This window comes from Ambystoma mexicanum, chromosome 4p (genome assembly GCF_040938575.1).
Source record: "Ambystoma mexicanum isolate Mex_15411 chromosome 4p, UKY_AmexF1_1, whole genome shotgun sequence".
NCBI lineage: Eukaryota > Metazoa > Chordata > Amphibia > Caudata > Ambystomatidae > Ambystoma > Ambystoma mexicanum.
The window spans coordinates 125,831,574-125,851,361 of NC_090927.1; the positions used below are offsets into that span (position 1 = coordinate 125,831,574).

General features: G+C 47.5%; 1 protein-coding gene across 9 annotated transcripts in view; it reads right to left on the reverse strand.

Moving 5' to 3' along the window:
* The window catches only part of MAPRE3 (microtubule associated protein RP/EB family member 3), a 1,726,857-nt gene that overhangs the window by 482,242 nt on the left and 1,224,827 nt on the right, over nucleotides 1-19,788 (reverse strand). For all 9 annotated transcript variants that reach the window (XM_069605540.1, XM_069605544.1, XM_069605539.1 and 6 more), the window contains one exon: nucleotides 14,111-14,238. In XM_069605540.1, coding sequence (XP_069461641.1) covers nucleotides 14,111-14,238 — 128 coding nt within the window. The remainder of the gene's footprint in view (nucleotides 1-14,110; nucleotides 14,239-19,788) is intronic.

Here is a 19,788-nt window from a genome sequence, read left to right on the forward strand (position 1 = left end):
TCGTGGTCCAAAGACTGTGCACGCATGCACTCCAAGGGTGGCTCCCCAGCCGTGGAGCGAGGAGTCTGTGTTAATGGTGTAATCCGTGGGGGGCGGACGGAAGGGTCTGCCCACTAGGATATTCTCCTCCTGTTACCACCATCCAAGGTTGTGGTCCAGATGCTGTGGAATGGAAATAGGGCCCCCCTGATGGCCCCATTCCTGATCTCAGGAATCAGCTAAATGCAGCTGGAGCCTCCTCATGTGAAGCATGGTGTAAGAGATTGCCAGGAGACATGCTGCCAACACTCCCAGAATGTGTTGATGCCACCAGGCTGTGGTGATCGATCTGCTGCGGAAATGGGCGACTGCTGATTGGATCGCTGTCACCTTGTCCCCCGTGGGAAACACCCTCTGCTGCTGTGTGTCCCACAACAGTCCCAGAAACAACAGCGTCTGAGTAGGGGTGAGCTGAGATTTCTGGTAGTAGATGGAGAAGCCCAGTTCGAATAGGGTACAGATGAGCCTGTCTGCTGAGTACAGGACCTGTTCCGGAGAGGAACCGCTGACTAGCCAGTCGTCGAGGTACGGGTAGACATGCAACCCCTCCAATCTGAGGAGAGCCACCACTGCATTCACGAGCCTTGTGAAGACTATCTGAGCTGAATTTAAGCCAAAGGGCAAAACTCTGTACTGGAAGTGAAGGCCTATGACCTGGAACCTGAGGAAGGCCTAGTGAGGCTGCACAACGAGAACGTGGAGATGCGCGTCCTTCAGGTACAGGGAACACGTGCAGTCTTCCACCACGCAGTGTCTCGGCAATAAGCGCTGGCATCACCATCTTGAATTTCTGCAAGACTAGGTAAAGATTCAGGGAAGATAGATCCAACACCCACTCGCAGTCCCGGACACTACTGAGAGGACCCAAGCGTCTGCACACTTCGCCCGCCAAGCCGGACTGTGCAGGGCCAGCCTGCCCCCGACTGGGACCTGTGCACCTGACGCAGAACATCATTGCTTCTTCTGGTCTGAGGCTGCTGCAGAGGAGGGGGACTGATAGAACCCCTTATGAGCTGTTCTTTGGTGCTTTCTCTGGTGTTGACTTGGAAATCTGTCCAGTTGCCTGGCTTTGTGATCTTGGAACCCTATGAAGCCGCCAAATGAGTGCCCATTATCTGAGCGAGACTGCGACTGGGCTAAGGGTTTAGTGACCCATTTTTTTGTAAGTATCTTCTTTTTGTCAAGCTCCTTGTCGGTTGAGGCGTGGAAGAGATCCCCCCCCCTCGAATGGAAGATCAAGGACTCTGTCCTAGGCTGCTTCATTGAACATAGTGGCCTTCAACCAGGCAGTGCGCCTCATGTCTGTTGCCAGACAGATCGCCCTATTTGCCCTGTTAATGTGGCCCACCGATGCCTCCATCATATCTTGAGCTACGATTTTCGACTACGCCAGACCTCCCTTAAAGGAGGTTTGGTCTTTCAAGATATCGGGCAGGAAGTCTGATCTCCCTCCACAGACGTTGGTTAGCCGCAATTAGGATGGCGTTTGCGTTGGCCTGCCTGAGATGTAGGCCTGCGATGGAATAGACATTCTTGCCATATGAGTCAAGGGTCTTTTCTTCCTTGCTGAGTAGTGCAGTAGTGGCAGTACTGGAAGAGGGAAAAGCCTGTGGTTTGGCATACATAGATGCCCAGCAATTACTGCCGACAAGGGCTTCCAGTGTGTAGAGAGTAGAATGCTGTTCCCCTCAGTTTGCGTGAACCTGGCATTGAGTTTCTTGATGACAGGTTGTGTGGAGTGGGGCTTATGCCAGCCCTTCTTGGCCAACTCTTCCACATCTTTTTGTAGTGGGATTCCCGATCGGGCTTCGGCCTTGATGCTCAGAACCTCCCCCAGAACTCCAGCATCAGGGAGCTCCTGTTGTGGCTCGGGGATAGGATACCCATGTATTCTGACAGGCCGGTAATCCTGTCATGAAAGGCTTTCACTGAAGAGGGCGTATCCTGCTCCTCCTCATCTGAGTCGTCCGTGTCCTGCTGGTCCATTGTCCCTGGGGTGGTGCGGGTGGGGGGGTGTCAGTGGGCCTCAGGGTTTCCTCTGTAGTGGTGATATAGGACCACACAGGAGTTGCTTGAACCTCTGTGCTGGGCTGCTGCAGAGGTAGAACCTGCAGGGGAGGCATGAGGTGTGCTGCGCTGCGCTGTGTCGGGGCGGCCGGAGACAACATGTCTGTAATAATGCCCCTGAGGACTGTGTCCATCTGAGGTGAGCGTATAAGTGTCATGAACTTGTCAAACAACATGTCCTCACAGGCTGGATGCGAGCGGTCTTGCGTGGGAGGCGGGGCGAATAAGCCAGTTGCCTGCCTAGCCCCTGCCCGCAAATGGGAATATTGTATCCGGACCCCAGGATGGTAGGACAAGACATAGACCAGGTGACAGGTGTCCATGGAGCCCAGTCTGTCCTCAGAGTACTTCTCCTTTGCTGTTCGGTGGGTTGACGGGCTACCGTGCCCCCTTGCGAGGCTTTGAGTGGCAGGCACCTTGTCTCTAGCTGCCATCTTGTCCGTGCCTTGTGCATTGGGACCTGCAGCTGGCGTGTTCACAGGCCCGGACTGCATGCTTGACGGCACCAGCTCTGTCTGGTCCTGTACCTTGGGTGTACACCCCGTAGGCGGTTCGCCCTTGACCTCTGTGCCGGTTCTGCGTGAAGGCGCCCCCTCGGTTAAAGACCCGGTATCAGGGTGATGCCCCTGAGGGCGTATTCCGGGGGTCGTAGAGCGCACAGGCCCCTTGGCTGCGGGACCAGGAGGGCCCTTGGACCCCTCGGCCATGAGGCTGGTAGCTTTGTGAGCCTCGGTTCTCCCTACGCCAGAGTGAGGGCCAAACTGATCCCTCCCGCCAGAGGACTTCCCCGGGAAGGAGTCGCCTCTGAGGGGTGCCTTGGAAAACAACACACCTGTCTTCTGTGTCTTCCTCCGGACGTAGTCTTTGAGGTTCTGTGGCGGAGTCCTGTTAAAGAGTTCCCTCCAACGCTCGAGTCGGTGCTAGAGTGACCTAGGCGTGAGGAAGTCTCATGCTGAGCATCCGTCCCAGCTGGTAAGATGGATTTCTGAACTCTGACCTGGTGGGCAGAGGTTCAGGAGGCCAACCTAGTTTCTTGGAACAGGGTAACCTTCTGGACAAGACAGATCAATCAAGGCAGCTTTTAGGCGGTCAACACTAGGTCTCAGGAGGGGTGAGGGTGACTGAAAGGACTCAATGAGCACACAGAGTAAAGGACACTTACAAATAACTCCCAGTCAGGTGTAGATATATTAAAAATATAAATACATTTATTTCAAGGCCTTTAAGTTTCAACACACACATCAAATCACAGTAATGCTATTAAGCAAACACAATCCTATCTAAATACATAAATACAAGACCAATGGGGTCTAAAGGGTTAATGCATGAACTGGGTCCACAACCTAAAAGGGGAAGGAAACAGGCAGTGCAAATAGTCTTTAGCCACTTCTAAATCCACCACACTCCTAACTAAGAGGCAGTCCAATCCCTAAGAAGAGTGGAGCCTAATGCTCAAATGTACAGGCAATGCTAGCGCACGCAGTAGTTCAAATGGGCAAAACGGGGTCTCTTCAAGGGCCTGTAGAAGCTCAGGAAGGTGGGTGAGGTGATGAAGAATACGTTCCCACTATTCGTTGAGGGCCTCCACTTGAGGGCAGAGTCGATTCCAAGAGTTGGGAATAGTTTGCTAGCTCGCACTAGCAGTGGAAAGGAGAGGGGCCCCGCAGGGGCCACTTGTGCGTATAAATGGAAGCGGGTGCTAGGGGCCACCAGTTAGGGTTGCGATTACTCATCGACCCCCGACGCACTCAGGACCAAACTTCGGCAGTCGAGTGCACTTCGGTTGTAGGTTCAACTGTGGCAATTTGACGGCTCTGCGGCTTTCACAGGGAAGATACAGTGATGATTTCCAAACGGGACAGTGGTGATTTCTCCGCTCCTGGTGGATGGATCAGGCTAGTTTCACTGCAGCAGTCTTCAGGGGCAAGAGGGGCACAAATGCAGCGCACCTGCAAAGTTAGTTACCACGTTGGGGCGACACAGTAACCACATATATACTCCGGTTCTGGCGCACTTGTCTCACTTCAGACCTGGGAACGCCAAGTGTACGAAATTCGGTGTGATGGTGCCGTGAACACAGAGCTAGCGATGTACCAAATTCCGAGGGCCTCCTCGAAATGGCGGCGGTATCAGGGCAAATAGTCTGCGTAAGCTGGTCAGCCCACTGGTTGGCCCAGGGACACTTCCGAGAAGGCTTACTTGCAGGTTTTGATGAAGATGCCGAGAATAGTTGGTCCCACTATTCCAATGCGTCGAAGCGTCTTCGCAGACCTTCTAGGACGACCAGATGCAGAGGGGTCCCACGGGACGACGGCAGGCTCAGGGTGCCAAACCTTCCAGCGGGTCACCAGCGGTTCCTCGACTCGGCTTCTTAGTTTCGGCATACTTGGGTCCTATCCTTCATTCAGTGAGAACTCCAGAGATCGACCTGGTATGGGTGTTTGGGGCCTTCTCTTATGTCGTATCTCCTTTGTGCCAAAATGAAGAGAACCCAATGGGAGATCTGCTCACATACGGGCATACCATACGTGGAACAATCACAGACCACGGTGGTCCCGAGCATTAACAGCACTCCAGACTCTCTGGCACCCAGAACCAGACGTTCCAGCCCACATCCTGGAGGCACACACACAAGGCATGCAGAAGCCCAGCGAAAGTTTGACGTTTCACGTAAGAATTCATGCCCAAATAAGGGCTGTCCCGGGTCGGCTCCACCTGGGGAAGGTGAAGGGGCAAGATGGCCAAAGGACAGGACAAAGAACCTTGTGGCATGGCCATTTTAGAACCAGGCCACCTATTTGTGGCAAACGCGGTAATCACGGTTTACCTGGCAGGAAAGGGTTAGGTTAAAAATATACGAAATGATAAGCTGCCACCATCTCTGTCCCTATAAAAAGTGAGTGAAAAGCCGAGAGGAGTGCAGCAGAAGGCTGGGCTCCTCTGGTAAAGTCAGACCATGATGTTAAACATCAGCAAAAAGTTGGGGGTGAGGAGTACACAAATGGAGGGAAAGTTACACATGAAATGGAAATCTTTCCTAACCCCAGCCGTGGTCCTCACCAAGGCATCGAAGACAGAGCACGTGGGGATCTGCTGTATGAAAGAAACTGTCACATTATGGGCACCTGCTAAAGTCTGTCGGGCCGCATGCGCTGGGGACAGAGCTAAGGCACCGTTGGACAGTGTTCCCAAGTCTGCAATAGAAGGAAAAAAAGTTAAACTACCGGGGAAGCGTGTGGAATTGCGAGGCTAGGCCTCACGCAGGTGCGCTGGTGGAGCAGTCCGTTCCCGTCGACGTGGAAAAAGGGGGCCGAGGTGTGCTGCCGGTGGGCAGGGTTACACTTGTGTATAGGCACGTTACAAATGCCATATCATATCCGAAGGGAGCCCGTGCTCCTGCACGCCAGGAAATTTTAAGTGGAAATGTCTTTCTGGTGGAAAAGAGGTTCTGTTCCCCTGCCTCACGAGGGACGCCCATGCAGGATGGAGGAAAGGGGATGGGACGAAGGAGTATGAGGGTTGTATGGGTGAGGTTTGGAGTCATGGAGGCGAAACGAGAGAACAGGCAGAGGGATCCATGGTGTAGAGTTGGCACTGGAGTTGGTGTAGAGTGCAGGTGTTATTGGTTGTGCGACAGAGTGGTACCGTTTTTGTACGTGTGAAGTTGTGAATGTGAGACTGACTGATTGAAGTAGGGAGTGTGAGGAAGGATGTGATGAGAGAGGTGAGGAGATGGTTGAGGGACCATAGGGACCGGACAACAGGCACGTCAGACCCAAACCGTCAAGATTAGCATCCGAAAAAGCCTTGCAGAAAGAAGCACAGCACTGGAATCTCAAAGTACAAAGAATTATGCATGGAAGGCACTAACAAAATAAAACAACTATTGGCAAAGTCAACAATTTTTATTATGTGTGGGCATGGGATTGGCCTTTCCTATGCACTGGCATAAAGGTGCAACCATGCCATAAAATGGCAGCAACTGGAAAATGGTGCGATTAAATGGTAATATGATAGCAGTACCTGGAAAATACCTATCTAATACCTATACACAAGCAAAAACTGCTGGCTTTGTCAATGCTTGTTTAAAAAGGAACATCAGAGCAAGGAACAGGTATAAAGAAGTGGCGCAGGTAAACTTGGCACAGACACTTGTATTACATCAGTAGTAAATTTATAGCTGTAATTAAGCCAAGACACTGCTTAGAAATAAGAATGTCAGACCAAAGTTTCATCTTTCTGCATGATAGGGATAGCTCACAGAGATGCCAGGAGGATGCATCGCGGGGAGGGGAAGGTAGTGAGTGGGAATGGTCATAGGGAGTGGGATGGCTGGCCGTAAGCAGGCAATGGGTGGGTAAATAACCAAACAATAACCACAAGCAATATGACCTTGCTCACATGACATTTCCCTCCTCTCTGTATTCCAAACAATACTTTGTTTATAGGTGGCGCTTAAGCATCATCTAATTTAAGCCAAACTAAAAAAGTGGGAGCAAAAGCACAGCTGCTGAAAGTTGCGTCTGCTTAGTTTGTTCGCGCAAAGAAATTAACTGGAAGTTGGAGTCTCAAGTATACAAAGGGAATATTTCTGTGCACAGGCTTTTAAATTCAACTATGCTGCACAGGGCACTCTGGTATCAGCTATTCCCACAGATGGCATCCCAGAAGTATGTGGGAAAAGAGAAGTGGCAGAGCATTACTACTAAATCCATCAAATGTCTGAATGCATAAATTATGGTAATCATGTGTCATTCTTTGTAGAGCCAACAAATAGCGCCACTGGACACCATCAACAACACTTTACAATGCCTTTGTACTACACCCACTTTTCAGTGGGGTGGGAGGAATCAATTTGTAGATAGTTTTCCATTTGCATCCGATAATGCGATCAGCTTCTAATTGCAAGGATATCTCCCTCCTGCCGATTGTTTTAATGATAGAATCAGAACTCCTGCCCCGAAATGAAGTAATAATCCACAGGGCTGCTGGCCATACTAGGTGGTCATGTTCACAAACCCGGACTGCGGGTTCTTGCAGCCCAGCATGGCATGCCGCCAGATTACTTATTGTACTAGCGTACAGGGGCAGCGGGTGCATAGTCCTGGGGTGTTTTTTCTTTCATGAGAACACACATGAGCAAACAGGTTTGCAAGAAAGCCCAACGCAAAATGGCCACTGTCAGAAATTAAAAGGTCCCAACACGAGACCCTTTTCTCATTTCTGCAGTGAGCTGGTTGCAGTGGAGGCGAGTGCCGAGAAGGCAAAGATGGTGTAGCACCAGTGGTCGAAAAATAAGTGAGAGCTTTTAAAAAAAAAGAAAGCCCCCCATCACGGAGAGCCGTTTGAGCTCAACACTGTAGCCAGCAGCTTGCTCAGAACACACCCTTATACTGGTACCTTCAGCCTGTGATTCAAGAAGTCTGCTCGACTGAGGGCCCGCCAAAGTACTTACAAACTGAAAGAGCTTATTAACGCTATACTCATGCATAACAAACGGAGCATACACACCCACAATTCAGGAGAATATTTTTAACATTTTTTTTCTTCGATTTATCAATAAATGAAAACATCTATAAATGTATAAATGGCAAGAAAGAAACTATTGAAGAAAGAAGTTAATTAATTTAAGTTACAATTTCGCCACGGCAAGGGTTTTGAATGGCCAACTCATGCTTATGACATATAACGCAAAATACAATACAACACTATGCAAGGCCTCTGGTCTCCTTCCCGATTGCTCTTCCATGCACAATGTTCAAGAGTCAACAAGCCGTATTCAGGGAGTTTTTATGCCATACCGTTTTGGGGCAAGAGGCCAAGATGGTTTTTTGGTCTTTAGAGAAAAATGGTTTTCCCACAACATTGAATAATAATTAAAGGTTATTTTCGCAAAGAGTGTCACAATGGTGCTCAATACACAACCAGGCGTCAAACATAACATTCTTTGAAACGTCATTGTTGGTGTTTGCGGATGGTGAAGGCATTAGGAAAGTGAAATGGAATTACTTGTTTTCACTATATAGCTTTTTTAAAATGCCTATGCTGCGAAACATCTGGCTCATATAGTGCATTCAAATTAGACATCCAATATTTACTCCTAATCAAGGAATTCTTTTTATGACTACTATTGCATCACAAATGGAGGCATTACTGCCCCACACAAGGCGGCTGCAGTCCACCTTCAACAATTAGATTACCCAGTCCCACCTGTATGCTGTCAGTAGAGTAAACCTCTGTACCACTAACAAACTTGGTGACTCCATCTCCAGGGAGGGCATTTGGGTCTGCGGACACGATCTGTTGCAGAAGAGACAACTGAGTTCACATATGATATGATATGGCATTCATAACGTGCCTGTCCACAAGTGTTTCTAGTCACGAGAAGACAAGGAGGGGGAAACAAAGGGAGAACAAAAAACAATCTTACTAGGCCTTGTGTCATTCAGATCGCGCAAGCTTGGGGAAGAAGGAAGGGGCGAGGGGAAGCGGGAAGTGCAGTTAACTCACAAGTGCAGCCAGCGGGTGGCTCATAAGTGCAGAGAGAATGGACTGTGGGGTGCAGATACAGACCCTTAAGTGCTAGGGAGCCCGGAGCCAGTGCAAGGGCAACTCGACAAGCAGGAGCCTGCACTCGAGTTCAGAGGGTGGCCAGGTGACCTGTGTGGAGCAGTCAGGTGCATCAGCAGGGTAGAGGAAGAGAAAAAGCAGAAGCAAAAAGGAAGGTCTTGAGTTGCTTCCGGAACCGGAGGGGGTTCTGCTCAAGTTTGAGAGAGGCAGGGAGGGTGTCCCAGAAGGAGGCTCCAGCCCAGGAGATAGATCTGCCTCAACTCTCTGCTTGGACAAGCGTCTGACCCTCAGAGTTGGAGGTGGATGAGCGGAGTGCTCGAGAAGGAAGCTGTTTTGGAAGAGAAAGTTGGAGGTAGAGTGGTCCCAGAAACCCTTGTGGATGATGCAAAGGGTCTAGAAAGTGATCCTTGCAACCACAGGGAACCAGCGAAGAGATTTCAGAGCTGAAGAGATACAATCCCTGGGCTTGAGGCTGTAACGCTCACCTGATTCCCGCAGAGGCGCCGGTCTTGACTGGGTGAATGCCGTATCTTCAAAGGTGATGTGTAACACACGGTTGGCTCTTTGGGCTGGACCTCTGTGCACTGTATGTCTGACTCGAAGAGTAAGATGTCTGCAGATAGAAAATATGGGATTAATGAACTGGGGTTATTGGGTGCCTCTCTCCTCTTCCCTTTCTCTTCTCCTGTAGAACCCCAAAGGTTAACGCCCTCACCTTAGGTAAGTGAACGCCGAGCTCTCCATCTGCCTCGGGGCAGGGTGCCGTAACCAGTTTCTTCACTGGATAAGGGTGCAGGCCTCTTGACCTCAGAGGACTGCTGTCCGTCGTTAACTGCACGAATGGTATGTTCTGGGCACTTCAAATGTCTTAAAAGTCTTTTGTAATGATATCTCTTGTTTTGCAGGGTTCCGGCGATGGCGGATGGCGGGCTGATGAGAGTTGAGGATCGAACCCGCGTAAGAAATAGAAGCGCCTGGAAGCACGTAAGTAAGCGCTTGTAGCCTGCTTCACGATGCGCACTAACTGTCCCTTTTATCTTGCAGGTACAAGTTCGGAGCTTTAGAGAAGCTGAAGGGTGCTGGAATACCCACTGGATTCGGCGTGGGAAGGAGTAATGGCACGTGAGTAATAAAGTTGCCCAATGTCTTTAAACGCACCTTCTTTTGTCTTTCAGATGCGGGATGCAGCGCCGAAGGCCTCCGGAGCGTGCGAAGAGCTGGTAAGCTTTTGTCTTTCAGATGCCGAAATGCAGTGCGAGGCGTTGGTGACAGCCGATGGACCAGGTAAGAGATGCGCTGCCACTGAAGACCGTAGTGCTAACCTGTTCTTTCTTTGTCTTTACAGGTGCTGCTGAAGACTGGATTCCAGGATGGTAAGCCTTTGTTCCCTTAGGCCCAGGATCAGAAGCAAAAGACACGATGAGCGTTCTGCTGCAGAGAATGCAGAATAACGCAAAGCAAGATTCATCCATCGGGTGTGGTTTAAATAGCCTCCTGTAGTGCTTAAGTGTCTCCTTCCACAGCCACGCCTAGGTAAGAAAAGAGTTCCTGCTTTCCAGAAGAGTTCCAGTGTTCTGAACCTAGGGAGTGGCTCCTGCCCCACCCAACAGGAAAAGTAGTCCCAAACAGAAGAGGATCAGGGGTTCAACAGGCAGGTAAGTAAGCAGCATGGTCTGCTGCAGGTAAGTCCACCCAAGCATTATGAGCCCGGCGCTTCCAGCGCTGGGACTGGGCATCTTTATGAGCCTGGTGCCACTGGCGCCAGGACAGGGTCCAAAAGGTCCCAATTGGGACTGGCTGGCACTCGGAACCGGGGTTATGGGTCTGCTTCCAAGGGAGTCGGGCAAGTCCTGATCTTTTGGAAGCAGAGATCATGACAGAGGCCAAGGACAAGTCTTGCTGTACTGTTCTGGATAAGTTGTAAAGGTTGAAGAGTAGAGGCACGAAGATTTATAAAGAGGCTGTTGCAATAGTCCAGCCTAGAGAGGACCAGAGCTCTGGAGACTGGGGGAACGTGAGAAAAGGAAGAATACCTCTGAGGAGGTGCAGCTGATAGTTTGACCTCTTAGAGACGTCAGAGATGTGAGGAGAGAAGGAGAGGGTGGAGTCGAAAATGAGACCAAGGTTCTTAGCCTCACAGGAAGGAGCAGGAAGAGGGTCCAGAGTGGGCGGCCAGAGAGAGAGGAATGGAGGGATCGGGTGTCCCAATGAGGGGGATCTCAGTCTTACTGGCATTAAGGCCGAGATCACTGGTGGCACAACATTCCTGAATTGCGGCCGGACAGTCTGGTATGAGAGAAGAAGCAGAGGTGGTTGAGGGGAACCTGAAAGAGAGCCGAGTGTCATCTATATAAAATTGAAAATTGGGGTAGAAAGTAGCAACGTGGTTGGCAAGAGGTGCCAGGTAGTGGTTGAAGAGCCAGGAAGAGAGGTTAGACCCCTGGGGAACACCACAATTGAGAGATAGAAGAGAGGAAAGACTCCAATCGGACCTGAGAGGGTCGGTCAGTGAGAAAGGAGGTCAACCAGGCCAGGGCATGATCAGTAATACCAGGGTTGTCGCGGAGGCGATTGAGCAGGATGGCAAAAAGGAGATGATAGATCGAGGAGACTGAGCACAGAAGGGAGATTAGAGTCAAGATTAGAGAGCAAGTCTTCACGGGTGTTCAGAGCAGTTTCCGTGCTTCTGGCAGCTCTGAAGCCAGACTGGTGGTCATGCAGGCAACCAACAAATTTGGTATGTAAATGAAGCTGGGAGACAGGTTTTCCAAGAGTTTGTCCAGGAAGGGAGTGATGGAGATTGAGCTATAGGTAGCTGGAGAGGAAGGATCGGGCGAGGGCTTCTTTAGAAGGGGGTGCACAAGGGAGTACTTAAGGGGGGAAGGGAAAGTTCCAGTGGCAAAGGAGTGATTGCAGAAATCAGCCAAGGCTGGAGCAAAGGTGTCGATCTGGTCTTTGATGGTTCTGGAGGCGCAGGGGAGAACCTGCTTTGACAAGACTTTCATAGATCAGACTTGTCTTGAAACATCGCCGGGGGTGAACAGGGCAAAGCAGGAGAAAGAGGCTAGACAGCCTCAGACAGGCCAGGAGTGGTAGAGGAGGAGGTAGAGGAATATAGGGTGGACAGGATGTGCTGACTTTTAGTGGTGAAATCAGAGGCCAAGGCCGTGCAGAGTGTCTGGGAGGGAATAATAATAATAATAATAATAATTTAGCATTTATATAGCGCTAAAAACCCTCATGTATCTGAGCGCTGCTTATTATTACCCACGGTGTGTGGTGCTCATTTATCGACCTCATAAGGATGAAAGGCTGAGTTTGGCCCTGCCGGGATTCAAACCTCCGTCAGCAGGCTCTGCACGGATGTCAAAGCGAGCGCTCTACTTGCTGTGCTATCGGACCGGCTGAGGTAAAGCGAACAGGAGAGGTAAAGACTGCAGCAGGATTGGCCAGCTCCTTGCAGATTTTGTAAAGTTCAGCCGAGTTGTTAGATGCTGCAGAGATGTGGGTTTGGACGTAGGCTCACTTAGAGAAGATGGAGAGTCTGTACTGCCTTTGGAGCAGACAGCAGGCCAGTTTGTCAGGGGGTGCGCCCGATGCCACCCACTCCCTTTTTGCCACCCTACACTTACGTTTAGGGGCGGCGAGGTCGGAATCGTACCAAGAGTTGCACTTGGATTTGGGCTTCATGCGGATCCTCATGACAGGAGCTAGGACATCCAGAGTGTTAGAGATAGAGAGATGAAAGTTAGAGAGGGCTGTGTCAGGGTGTGAGTCAGCCAAATGTGCAAGGGGTGGATGCGAGAAAGTATGGGCGAACGCCTCAACTGACACACGATTCAAGGGTCGGAAAACCGAGAAGGTAGGTGGCAGTGCTGGAGTCGGCTTGACCTGCGGGGGAAGACAAGGACATCCTTGCCCAAGAACCAGAATAGGAGTGACGTGGGTGCCAGTCTCCTGAACATGGCTTGTTATGTATGATGGAGTGAGCCGCCACAGTTGGAGTTTGTGTCACATGGTTAGGCAGGCCAGAATTGTACAGGCATTATAGAGTGTTCTTTATCCATACCTCCCAACGTAGAAGGATGATCTGTTAGGAAGTGTACGGTTTTAATGTAATTGACTAAATGTAGGTCTGTGTAGGTGCTTTGGCATAAGCGCTACATAAATAACACAGTATCATTATGTATAATTCTCATGTTGTAAAACCCTATAAAAACCTTGAGAATTCTGTGCTTCTGTGCATTTTCCTTTGACAGGGATACGCTAATGCAAGGGTCTGCAACTTTTGGCTCGTGATGTGAGTAGGACTACAATTCCCATTAGCCCGAGCCAGCAAGGCAATGGTGAGGGATCCTGGGAGTTGTACTTAAAAACATCTGGCAAGCCGTATCTTGAAGACCCCTGCTCTAATGGTTTAACTACAGCTGTATCGAAAATAAAAGCAGACTGTTTATCGTGTAGGACTCATTGTGCAGGTTTTCTTATTTCACATATCAAGTTCGTTGTAACATCTAGAATGATATGCATAAGTACAAATTAGAGCCCCGAGAGATGGTAATGGGATGCATTAATTCATGCAGTAAAGTGTCTATAAAGCATGTTACAACTGAAAATATCAAGGGTTCCACTTAAAGGTTTCTCAGCCCCCAGGCACTAGCAATATTGGAGGAGTTAGGGCCCATCTCTAATTAATCAGCACTCCTACTTAATGTCCAAGCAAACCACTGAATTGCATATGACTCGTGCTACCTCAATTCTGGCCAACTGGCACTCATGATGCTGTTATGGAGTGGCGTTCGATAGCTCCCAATACTGCCAGGTAGCTATTTAAAGTTTTATAAATATAGTCTGTGCCTGGAGCTATTTATGTTATTTTTATTTTATTTTTGGATTTGTAGAGCGCACTGCAACCCACATGCATCAAGGCGCAATCAAGGATACTTAAGAAGGCTTGCTTGAGGGTTACAATAAGCGGCCCAAGAAAAAAAAACTTAAAGGCAGTTGCTTGGAAGGTTACATTACAGAGACAACAGTATTTTACATTGCAAAGTCTGACAGATTCGGTGAGGTAGCATATGTCAAAGATCGCACACGGGATAAGCCCTTTAGACAAAGAGCCTAGTTTTTAAAGCCTTGCATAAGGCAGCATGAGATTCGATTGCTCTGATCTGGTTCGGGAGGTAGTTCCAGAGAGTAGCAGCCATTGTTGGGAAGCTCGAGCCCCCAGCACGCACTCTCCGCGTCTAAGGAACCATGATGCGGTTGGCGTAGGCGGACCTGGAAGGTCTGTATGCTGTTTGTTTGGAGATTCATTGTGCTAGATACGTGGGTGTGTGTTAAGGCACTTATTTATTTAATTGGATGAGGAATCAGCTGAATGAAGGTAACCATTAGAAATAACTCTTCTGTTGTTTCACGTAAATAATCTTACCTGAGCATAACTGTTCAACTTTGGTGTAGTTTAACTGCAGGGAATCATTCACCCATGCTAACATGTCATGTCGGCTCAGGTTCTCGATGGTCACAGATGTGGAATACACATTGACGGCCATACCCCAGCTGTTGAGCAAACAGAGAAAATGAAGGTTCATGAAATACATTTTTCAATCAGCTGTTTGGTCAGGTTTTATATTCCAAAACACAGTTGTATAGGTTAAGCATGGTATGATAAATTGTGATATGAAATAATATCTAATTTGAGATACAGTGTCTCATTACAATTAGGAAATACATGCAGTGTATTTAGCATGCATATCGAAGATTAGCCAAGTTTCATAAAATATAGAAGGAAGCATCACCAGGTAGCTAGGATACTAAGTAGGACATGAAATATAGTATCTTTTATACTAATAAATAGAAACGCATGCATAATGCTCTCCCTCTCTTGTTTAGAATTTATGTATATTTATTCTCTTGTAGAGATAAAACATAAAATTACAAATACAATAGTTAAGCAAAGTACAGTTCCAAATATTAGCAGTAAAGTAGTGGGTAGATACCCAGCATACAACTCTTCTAAAATGTTGAAACTGCCCACTACCAAACAAAAATGTGTATTGTGGCAGTCAGAAGTAGGATGCGGACACTCTAAGACTTTTGCCCCATATCTTTATTAAAGAATAAAGCTTATCTTTACCTACCACTATGGGGTGTTCGCTACATACTTTACTAACGAAGGTGCTTGTTAGTCATCAGTGAATGTCCAAAAGGAATGAGTCTGCTGTCCAAAATGAATCCTAACTGACCGTACCGCTAGTTTAATCAGCTACAGTCAGGAGAATGACTCCCTTCTCCTGATGGCTGTGCCTTTGCACTTGTCTTCCGTTTTTTTATAGTTCTTGTTAAATATGCAATTTTAAATAGTCTCTCATTATCCTTTTATCAGTTGCTATAACTCCCTTATGGGACTGGTAGTGTTTCTCTCCTCTTTAGTATGGGTTTTCCTGACCCTTGTCTGAATCCTTTGCTCTGTTTTAGAGTGTGTGTTCTTGTATAGTGCCTTCTCCTCTTGGGCTTTGGCTTTCCAAATTGTTATTTTTTCTGGTAAGGACTTGTACAATGTTTATCCTTTACTCTGCTGTTATCTGTACTGGGCCCAAAACTTAAAACACTGTTGGAAGACAGATATCGTCGTATAAGCAAGAATAAAGGCAGCGTGGATACATCGAGGCACTTGTTCACAGAGTGCCCACATTTGAGTACACTTTACATGTGCACTTCTGGGAACTTTGTGCACAGTTATAATACTATAAAATCTGATGAATTTGGAGCTTACTGTTTGAACTCTCCCTCTGATTCAGTCCACATTGCTTTACATAGGGTTTGGCGTAACATAGTAAAGACGCTGCCCGTTTGTACTGTCTCATTATAGTCATTATGAGTATGACGTGTAAAAATATAAAAGTATTGAGCAAGTGCTTGGACCAAATAACTGACCATTTAAATATAATTTATTTTGTATTGCTCCGAGGTGAAATACACATTTTAGCTGATTAATTTTAGCACATGAACTATGCGCGTTTTACGTGATTTTGATGGCTTTTATAGGTGTTTGTTATTAAAATTATTAATTGATTGATGTTTAAGTTAGGATTTTCCTTGTTGAAGACGGATTGACTTAATTTTTCTGCTGGTTGGAATTTGAGATTGAAACAAGTATGTATGATTGTAAAAAGCCAAAGGATTCTATGTCAAGACCGGAGGCTCCCATTATGCTTCTCTTTCTTTTATTAAATTATTAAAGGAAGCTCAGCAGCAAGAAATATTTCTTCAGAATGCTGAAAAATATGTATGTAACAAGAAAAAACAAGTCAAACACTCTAAAATCTTGAGAGTTGAGAAACACAAGAAAACTCCATTACCCAGGAGGACTGTGAAAAGTTCAACATGAGGTCACCAACATGTGACTCGAAACGTCCAATGACAAGGAAGGTCCCTGCATAAACAGTCCTGAAAATGATGCCACTTCCTCTTTCTTTGCTGCTCACAGCAAGAGATAAGTACATCATTTTTTGGAACTCGAGATGCACATAAACTGCCTAGAACTCCTAGCGGGTGCCTTCGCAGTACGCTCATTCGCCAAAGACAGAGTGAGTTGTTGTATCTTGTTAAAAATGGACAACGTCTCGGCGGTGAGATATATCAATCATCTGGGAGGCACCAGATCTCGACCCCTAGCGGAATTAGCCAAAGATTTTTGGCATTTCTGTCTGCAGCACCAGATTTCTGTCACAGCGGAATACCTACCTGGTCTCACGAATGTAGTAGCAGACTGGTATTCCCGGAACACGACCGATTACAGCGATTGGAAACTGGACAGAGAAGTCTTCCTCAGAATTCAACGAGTTTGGGGTCCCATGTCCAAGGACCTGTTTGCCTCGCGCCTGAACGCTCAACTTCCAGTGTTCTTCAGCTGGAACCCCGATCCAGCAGCGATGGCGACAGATGCTTTCCTCCAACCTTGGTCAGAAGGGGTTCACTATGCCTTTCCCCCCTTCAACATGATTGCGAGGACCCTGGCGAAGGCACGTCAGGAGCAATCAGAATTGGTTCTGATAACAGCGGTCTGGACCTCTCAGACCTGGTATCCAGTTCTTCTGGAACTTTCCTCGGATTTTCCAATCCTTCTACCCCGATTTCCGGATCTTCTACTAGATCCAGCGGGCAATCGCCACCCCCTACTCCTCCACGGCTCTCTGTCCTTAGCAGCCTGGAGGATTTCAGGGCAAGGTGGAGAGTTCCAGGCATGTCCTTCAAGGCAGTTAGCCTCATCGAAGAGAGTTGGGCCCCTGCCACTCTCAAAAGATATTCTAACTCTTGGAACGCCTGGAGAAACTGGTGTCAACAGAAAGGATTGCATCCAGTTTCGGCACCTGTAGAGGAGATCCTCAACTTCCTCGCATCCTTAGTGGAAAGAGGCTTAGCATATAGGTCAGTTAACGCATACCGTTCTGCAATTTCAGCAGGCCACGACCCTATAGAAGGAGTTCCGGCAGGGGAACATCATTTAGTTTGCAGACTACTCAAGGGCATCAGACTTACAATACCTCCTCCGTCCCGCTATAATAAGCTTTGGGACGTTAACATAGTACTTAATCTGTTTCTTTCCTGGCCAGATAACAAGGAACTATCTCGCACCGCCCTGTCCGGCAAACTAGTTACCCTGCTCTGTCTAGTCTCCTGCAGGAGAGTTTCCGATGTTAAAGCCCTAGACATAGCAGGCAGAACCTTCTCTCCAGATGGCATTGTATTCCACCTACATAGAAGGACAAAGTGCAATTCTAGAGTGATCTCATATCCGGCCTTTACGGATCAACCAAAGCTCTGCTTAGTCAGATGTCTAAAGGCTTACGAGGAGATTACGGCACCTCTTAGGAACCCGCCAGACGGGCAGCTGTTGATAGCCTTACGTAAACCACATAAAGCAGTTTCCTCCCCAACTTTAGCGCGCTGGGTGAGGTGGACCCTAAATCAAGCAGGGATTGATACCTTACACTTTGGAGCGCACTCTGTCAGAGGAGCCATGGCCTCCAAAGCGTTTCAAGTAGGGATTCGCCTGGATGACATCATGAGGATGGCAGACTGGGCAAGTGAATCAGTATTCAAGGAATTTTATCTGAAACCAGTAGAACAGCCGGCGGCTATTGTGGTAGGTAAGCTTTAAACTAGCATAATGGGAGCCTCCGGTCTTGACATAGAATAAAGATTTTCCATAATGTCTTACTAGAAAGTCTTGATTCTATTAAAGACACGGAGGCGAGCATTATCCCACCCGGCGAGAAATTTAAATATGCTTACACATTGTTGTATATGAATATATTGCAAATAATGGTTTTGTTTTAAAAGTACTGTTGTCTGGGTAACAATGTATTTCTCTCCCACCCCTTTACGGGAACTAGGGTTATAATATACGCAAGCTAACTATGTTTTGTTCTATATTCCTGACAGGGTCAACAGACAAATCGGCTTAATATAAGAGACCCGTATTACACCACATGATGACCTTGGCTCAAAGCTATCTTGGACACATTCGCAGCTTCGAAAGAGGAAGTGGCATCATTTTCAGGACTGTTTATGCAGGGACCTTCCTTGTCATTGGACGTTTCGAGTCACATGTTGGTGACCTCATGTTGAACTTTTCACAGTCCTCCTGGGAAATGGAGTTTTCTTGTGTTTCTCAACTCTCAAGATTTTAGAGTGTTTGACTTGTTTTTTCTTGTTACATACATATTTTTCAGCATTCTGAAGAAATATTTCTTGCTGCTGAGCTTCCTTTAATAATTTAATAAAAGAAAGAGAAGCATAATGCTCGCCTCCGTGTCTTTAATAGAATCAAGACTTTCTAGTAAGACATTATGGAAAATCTTTATTCATTACAATAATAGGTTTTTATTGAAGTTTCAGCAAAGGGGCTCACTAAGGTCTCTCTCACTCTCTCAGTTCCCCACTCCTAACCTAGGATCCACAAAAATATTACATGAAGTTGTGCCTTCCTAGAGAGATAGCTATACACCAGCTCTTTGTACCCTGCTCCGGGGAAGGTTAGCCTGTCACATCCCTCAAATGGTGGGAAATTGATACAGTTCAGTGGGTGCTTCAGACAGATCAGCAAGGACATGCTCTAAACCTCATGTCAATACTACCAAAGGTGCCACCCAGACCTCATCATCAAACAAAGTAGCAGAATTACACTCCAAAAGCTAGGAAATAATGTGAAAATGAATCAACACAGGTTTTTTTCTTGCCAGAAAATCAGATCACGCTTCTATTCCTAATACTTCCTGTTCAAAGAACAGGAAGCAGTGGTTGAAGTGGGCATGAGCGGTTGAGAGCGGTGCTCCTTTACTTTTTCTAATTAAGTTTTACTGTTCCTATACTTTTATAGTAAAAAGAAACCGTTCCGGAATGGTTTTGTTTTAAAATACAAGTGTATGAAGTGGAAACTTTCACTTCAGTGCAATGCACTGAATGTTCCCTTTAACAGCAGGCACACCTGTTTAGGGGTTTGTATGGCACGTGGGAAGGGGCGTGACAATGGGGTGTGTGGGGAGTGTTCTAACAGGCCTGCTGGGAACCTTGCTCCACTACTTATTTTCGTACACTTCGACCACTAAGAGCCAGGATTTGGGAATAACACACTTCAGTGGTTATTTAGTATATATTAGGAACCCACAGCGAAAATAAAGGCCAATGATGCACTCTTTCAGAGCCTGCTACTGGAAAGGGGAACATGGCAGGGGTGCCGTCTCTCATCCCTCCTATGTGCACGGACCGTTAAGCTCCCAGCCAGACGAATACGAGACAATCTGAACATCCAGGGTATACGCTTTGGGTCTCCCTGTCCGCAGGAAATGTTCTGCTGTTCATCATTAACCCCAAAACCTCCCTAGAGGCGGTACACAAAGAGTTACAGAGATACAGAGAGTCTTCAGGGTTTCAGCTCAATTACTCAAAATCAGAGGCTCTAAATTTGACCACCCCACATGAGACGATAGCAAAACTGAAAATGGCCCAAGCAACATATAAAATATCTGGGCATTAAATTAGCAGCTGTGGGATGTATTTACCCATGCATCCGAGCCCTACCTCAAAACTGTGCAGTACTGACAT